Raw genomic sequence first — 6,863 nt, 5'->3', positions numbered from 1 at the left:
TCCCTCTCTATAGCCTTCAATGGGCATGTTCCACTTGCAAATGGATGAAAGAAGCACATCCGGGGGAAGAATGATAAAAACCTGTACAGAGAAAAAGTTGACTCTTTGCCAATAGCAACCAATCGGATTGCTTCTTTAATATTTAAAAATAAGAGCAGCGATCTGATTGGTTGCTACGAGCTCCACCACCCTACCTTGCATGATATATGTGCAGAGCTCAGCTTTCAGCCCTGTTCATCAGTCAGTCAAGACAGATAAGGGTGGGGGAGGGAGGAGACATGCATGCAGCAGCTTGGCAATGCTTGAAACTTCGGCTTTGAGCTGAATATAGAGCTCGCTGTATGTATTTAGTACAGCATTGCGAATAGTCTTATAGGAAAACATTAGCTTTGCATTATGGCGGCCAAAGGCTGTCACACACTGCTTTTCAGACGCTTAATTTGCTCAGTATATTAGCAATACCAGACGTGGGTCTAAAACACAGAAAAAGGTGACGTTTTTCCCAGCCTTCAGCTGTCCGGGCATGCTGGGAGTTGCAGTTTTGCTATGGCTGGAGGCATCTTCATTTGGAAACACTCTTTTTTGCTTTTGGTCCATTTTTCCAACTGTTTACATCTAAAAAAACCTTAGTGTGAACAAGTCCTTAAAAACTCATCCCAAAAACTGGTTTCTGGATGTAGGGGCCAGAAAACGGAGCCGGACAGTATGTTACATACCATACACCTACAGATCCAGAGAGATTTCATTCAAGTTTCCATCTGGTGTCCATTTATTTACTAAAAACAAAAACAAACTACGAGCCTAGAAAATACACTGAATCTAAACTTTTTAAACCAAAGTGTGAACACAGCCTTAGTGTAGGCTCTTTTTATAGGCATTGGACTCTTTTTTTCAGCAGTTGCTATGGGTAACTGCTCTTTGCTCCTGTCATCGTTTATGATCTATCAGCGGTTAACTGCCTGTTTGGAGGAGAGCGGATTCACACGACGCGTTTACGCCGCGGTCATTAACACTTGCAGACGTGGAACCTCCTCTAGGTCCAGCAGGCGAAAAAAAACACACATCAATGACTGACAGCTGTGGTTATAGGCCCCGCCCATAACGGCACGCCCCTTTCCATTTGACAGCCAGCCCCACCCCCTAGTCACGTGTCCTACATCCAGCCAAGTCCATTATTGAGTGTGGGTCCCGCGCTCTTCCTCCCGTACACGCAGCGCTCCCCGGTACGGTCACCTAGCCTACATGACACGGCGCAGAACTGTGTGGCCGGAATGTGACAGCCGCCTTACTGACCGCACAGTCCGCACCGGGAACTTTTACCCGCGTTTGCTTCCCACATAGCTCGCATAAAGGCAACGCGGGAAAAGACCTGGATTCAAGTGACTAAGACACGCCCCCTTTTTATTCACGCCCCCTCCTCATGTGTGTCCATTGGTACCGCCCCTTTATGCACAGCTTCCTATTGGCTGGTTGCGCTCGGTTTGCCTGCTTCGCCACGCCCTCGTGTCAGCGGCGCTGGACAGTGTGTGTGCCCGGGACCCGCACAGGGCTCGGGGCAGGGGGAGATCGAGACGCAGCCGTTGGGATCGTGCGTGATTTTACATTCGCTCGGGCACGGAGACGCGGAGGTGCGACTACCGGGGGACGGGAGCCCTGACATGACGCCTGTGCCCCGCCTGGCACCTGTCACCTAACTTTTGGTAGAGTCTGACTGTAGAACGTCATACACCGTGCAGAATGGCCGGACGAACTCGCAGGTAAGGAGTGGGCATCGGCGCTGGGCAGCGATCACTAGGGGCTCCTGGGCTCCAGGGGGCTGACACATGACGGCAGTGCCCGGTGACTGCGCTGCCCATGAATGTATTGCTCATCAGTACATGACACATGCTGCGCCGGCTGAGAGGATGCCCCCTAGCTGCCAGAGAACTGCCGACCACCTGATGGGAGATGATGGGAGTAGTGGTTCTTCTGGGACACCCGGGGATCAACAATTCCTTGTGTCAGACGGAACATGCTGGGACTAGTAGTTCATCTGGGAAACCGCGGGTGCATAAGCAATGGTGCAGCTGAATCCACTCGTCTGTCAACTGTGTCCTGTATGTGTATGGAATATATATATAATGTGTGTAATAAATAAATATATATATGTGTGTGTAATATATATATATATATATATATATATATATATATATATATATATATATATATATATATATGTATATGTGTGGAGACTGCAGCAGGATATATATTTGTGTTATATATATATATATATATATATATATATATATATGTGTGTGTGTGTAGAGCAGTGCTCTTCAACGGTGCCTCCAGCTGTTGCAAAACTACAACTCCCAGCATGCCCAGACAGCCTTCAGGGCATGCTGGGAGTTTTAGTTTTGCAACAGCTGGAGGCACCCTGGTTGAAGAACACTGGTGTAGAGACTGAATATCCTGCAGCAGGATATATTTATGTGTGTGAAAAGCAATGTTCTTCAACCAGGGTGCCTCCTTCGGCTGTCTGGGCATGCTGGGAGTTGTAGTTGTAGTTTTGCAACAGCTGGAGACACCCTGGTTGGGAAACACTGGTGTAGAGACTGAATATCCTGCAGGAGGATATGTGTGTGTGTATGTGTATATATATATATATTTCCCTACCTGTGTCTCTCCAGCTCTTGCAGAACTACAAATCCCACCATGCCACAGTCTGGGAAACCCCAATCTAGGCTGTCTGTCAGATGGTATATTATCTTTGTCTCCTGTTAACTTTATCTCTCTAACTAATGTATAATATCTATCTATCCATCTATCTCTATCTATCTATCTATCTATCTATCTATCTATCTATCTACCTAATGTATAATATCTATCCATCTATCTCTCTCTATCTATCTCTATCTATCTAGCTATCTACCTAATGTATAATATCTATCTACCCAATGTATAATATCTATACATCTATCTCTATCTATCTACCTAATGTATAATATCTATCTACCTAATGTATAATATCTATCTACCCAATGTATAATATCTATCTACCCAATGTATAATATCTATCCATCTATCTCTCTCTATCTATCTCTATCTATCTAGCTATCTACCTAATGTATAATATCTATCTACCCAATGTATAATATCTATACATCTATCTCTATCTATCTACCTAATGTATAATATCTATCTACCTAATGTATAATATCTATCTACCTAATGTATAATATCTATCTACCCAATGTATAATATCTATCTACCCAATGTATAATATCTATCCATCTATCTCTCTCTATCTATCTCTATCTATCTAGCTATCTACCTAATGTATAATATCTATCTACCCAATGTATAATATCTATACATCTATCTCTATCTATCTACCTAATGTATAATATCTATCCATCTATCTCTCTATCTATCTATCTATCTATCTAGCTACCTAATGTATAATATCTATCTATCTACCTAACGTGCTGTTTGCCAACCAGGGTGCCCCCAGCTGTCCGGGCATGCTGGAAGTTGTAGTTTTGCAACAGAGGGGGCCTGGTTAGGAAGCAGTGTTATAATGTATAAAATCAATCAATCAATCTATATAGCTTTCTAGTGTAGTATTCCCCTACCTATGGCTCTCCAGCTGGTGAAAAACTACAAATCCCAGCATGCTCAGAAAGCTTGCAGCAGAGTTGTATTATTCCAACAGCAGGAGAGCCAAAGGGTGGGAGCCATAGATCTCCTCTGTCTTTCTATCTAATATTTATCTTTCTCTTTTGCTTTATCTATTAATATATCATTTCTAATCTCTCTCTTTTTGGCTATTTATGTATCTAGTGTTGTGTTTCCCAACAAGCGTCCCTCCAGATGTTGGAAAACTACAACTCCCAGCAGAATCAACAATCTAGTCTATTTATTTGCCTATCTCAGTGTTTCCCAAATAGGGGGCCTCCAGCTGTTGCATAACTACAACTGTTGCAACAGCTGGAGCCCCCCTAGTTGGGGAAACGCTGATCTATCTTATAAATAATACCTATCTCGTTTGGCATTGACATCCGGCTCTCTAAACATCTGCCCATTACCAATGCCCATTAACCCCTGCCGTTAATAAATACATCTTGCTGTCAGTCACCTGCTGCTTGAAGTCCAAGTCTTTCCCTGCAGCGCTGCTTGGGTCACTGGGTTCATCCATATGCAAGAGGCAGAGTGATAGGAGCCGGTATAGAATTGGTGTATGGTACTCACCCTACCGTGTGTATATATATATATATATATATATATATATATATATATATATATATATTCTTGAGTCTTGGCTGTACAGGGAAAACACTATAGGTTGTATATAGCACCTTCCTCACCATTTGCTGCACCTCACATTTACATACTGGGGTTATATATTGTTCCTCATTTTGATGCTTTGCTGCCTAGATCAACAACAGTTGTATATAGATATTGGTTTTAGGCAAATTTTCTCTGATGTAAACAATGAGCATTGTCTACAGTGAAATATAAAAAGAAAATGGTATATAAATGTAAGGCTGGCTAATATGGCAGTAGTGGCAGGTACAATAAGGATATTCTATATCAGTGGTCTTCAACCTGCGGACCTCCAGATGTTGCAAAACTACAACTCCCAGCATGCCCGGACAGCCGTTGGCTGTCCGGGCATGCTGGGAGTTGTAGTTTTGCAACATCTGGAGGTCCGCAGGTTGAAGACCACTGTTCTATATGATCCTGCGTTATATTGTTACAATGTGTGTTTCTATATGATTTGATTTCCATGTGTGTGTGTATATGTAGATATATGTATTTATGTATGTGTGTGTATGTATATATAAACTGTGACACTATTAGGCTGGGCTCACACACAGCATTTTGAATAATATTTTTAGCAAAAACCAGAAGTGGAGCCAATTAATTAAGGCTGCGTTCACACGGCCGTCTAGACTAGAGATGAGCGAACTTACAGTAAATTCGATTCGTCACGAACTTCTCGGCTCGGCAGTTGATGACTTTTCCTGCGTAAATTAGTTCAGCTTTCAGGTGCTCTGGTGGGCTGGGAAAGGGGGATACAGTCCTAGGAAAGAGTCTCCTAGAACTGTATCCACCTTTTCCAGCCCACCGGAGCACCTGAAGGCTGAACTAATTTACGGAGGAAAAGTCATCAACTGCCGAGCCGAGAAGTTCGTGACGAATCGAATTTACTGTAAGTTCGCTCATCTCTAGTCTAGACCCGTCCCGTTCTTCTCGCATCAAAAATAAAAAAAGGACTTTTAAAGGGAATTAAAACGGACAATAACGCAGGCAAACGGATGTTATCCGTTTGGATCCGTTATTGTTCAGTTAATAAACAAACAAAAAATGTTCTGAGCATGCTCAGAAGTAAAAACGGATCAAAAAACGGATTGAAAAAACAGATGACAATAAAGGCTCATCCCTTTTCCATAGACTTCATTGTTAACTTTACTGTATCCGTTTCTTCTTTTTTTTTTTTTTTTTGTCTTCGTTTTTTTGACAGAAGAAAAAATACTGCATGTGCCGTTTTTTCTGCCGTCAAAAAAACCGTAAATGAGTGCAGACGGGTACAAACGGATGTAAACAAATCCCATTGACATGAAGGGGATTTAAAAAAAACCAAACGTTTTTAGTCTGTTTACAGCCTGCGAGAACGGAACCGAAACGAGGACAGACGGCTGTGTGAACGCACCCATAGAGAATAACTAGAATACAAATATTTGCAGGTTTTTCTGTGTTTTGAATCCAATCCCGGCTTTGTTTAAAAATATTGACCTAAATACCATGTGTGAACCCGGCTAGAGATGAGTCAACTTACAGTAAATTCGATTCGTCACGAACTTCTCGGCTCGGCAGTTGATGATTTATCCTGCATAAATTAGTTCAGCTTTCCGGTGTTCCCGTGGGCTGGAAAAGGTGGATACAGTCCTAGGAGACTCTTTCCTAGGACTGTATCCATCTTTTCCAGCCCACCGGAGCACCGGAAAGCTGAACTCATTTATGCAGGATAAGACATCAACTGCCCAGCCGAGAAGTTTGTGACGAATCGAATTTACTGTAAGTTCGCTTATCTCTAAACCCGGCCTAAATGCTGTTGTTGAACATTTGGCTATTATTGATGTTTGAGGAGTTTTATGTTCTGTTCTTTGTTTTTTTGTCATTTTCCTATAAACTGAGAAAATACCATTTTTAGATTTTATTTTAATGAATGAATTTATAATACAAAGGTGTGTGCCCCTTTACATGCCAACATTTCCATATAGCTTGTGATTTCCTTTGGCTCTTTATGGGGGAGATCTATCCAAACCTGTGGAGAGAAGTTGAGCAGTTGCCCATAGCAACCAATCAGATCGCTTCTTTCATTTTTAACAAGGCCTCTGGAAAATAAAAAAAATAGCCATCTGATTGGTTGCTATGGGCAACTTTTCCTCTGCACAGGTTTTCATAAATCTCCCCCTATCTTTTTACCATACATTACTAAGGCCAATGTTATTAAAATGACAACCTCCTCTATACAGTGGACATGTCTGAACAGTTCTAATAACATTTGTGTATTAGGCCTTATAGATCTTCTATCCATTACTTTATTCTATTTTTACTCCTAAGTTTTCATTTTTTATATTATACACTTTGTTCTGCTTGCTTTTCTCTAAATAGAACTGTAATGCAGACACTATATAATGCACCAATCAGCCATAACAATAAAACCACATGCATAACATTGTGTAGGTTCCCTTGAAGCTGTCAAAATCGCTCTAACCCATCAAGGACTGGACTCCACAAAGTCTAAGGCAGTGCTCCGGCTCTGCCATAGAGTTTTATTGAGGGGGTGTCAGCCGCCGCTTTGTGCGGTGGTCAAC

The 6,863-nt window shown here is 42.0% G+C and overlaps 1 protein-coding gene across 6 annotated transcripts in view; it reads left to right on the top strand.

Moving 5' to 3' along the window:
• Positions 1 to 853: 853 nt before the first annotated feature.
• MYBL1 (MYB proto-oncogene like 1) overlaps positions 854 to 6,863 on the top strand; it is a 48,576-nt gene continuing 42,566 nt past the window's right edge. For 4 of the 6 annotated variants that reach the window (XM_056522060.1, XM_056522059.1, XM_056522058.1 and 1 more), the window contains exon 1: positions 854 to 1,757. In XM_056522060.1, the coding sequence (XP_056378035.1) occupies positions 1,738 to 1,757 (20 nt within the window). In that variant the 5' untranslated portion in view covers positions 854 to 1,737. The remainder of the gene's footprint in view (positions 1,758 to 6,863) is intronic. The other 2 variants (XM_056522061.1, XM_056522062.1) reach the window with 2 other exon arrangements.

Source organism: Hyla sarda, chromosome 5, assembly GCF_029499605.1.
Source record: "Hyla sarda isolate aHylSar1 chromosome 5, aHylSar1.hap1, whole genome shotgun sequence".
NCBI classification, from domain to species: domain Eukaryota; kingdom Metazoa; phylum Chordata; class Amphibia; order Anura; family Hylidae; genus Hyla; species Hyla sarda.
This window is presented reverse-complemented; position numbering and strand designations above follow the sequence as displayed.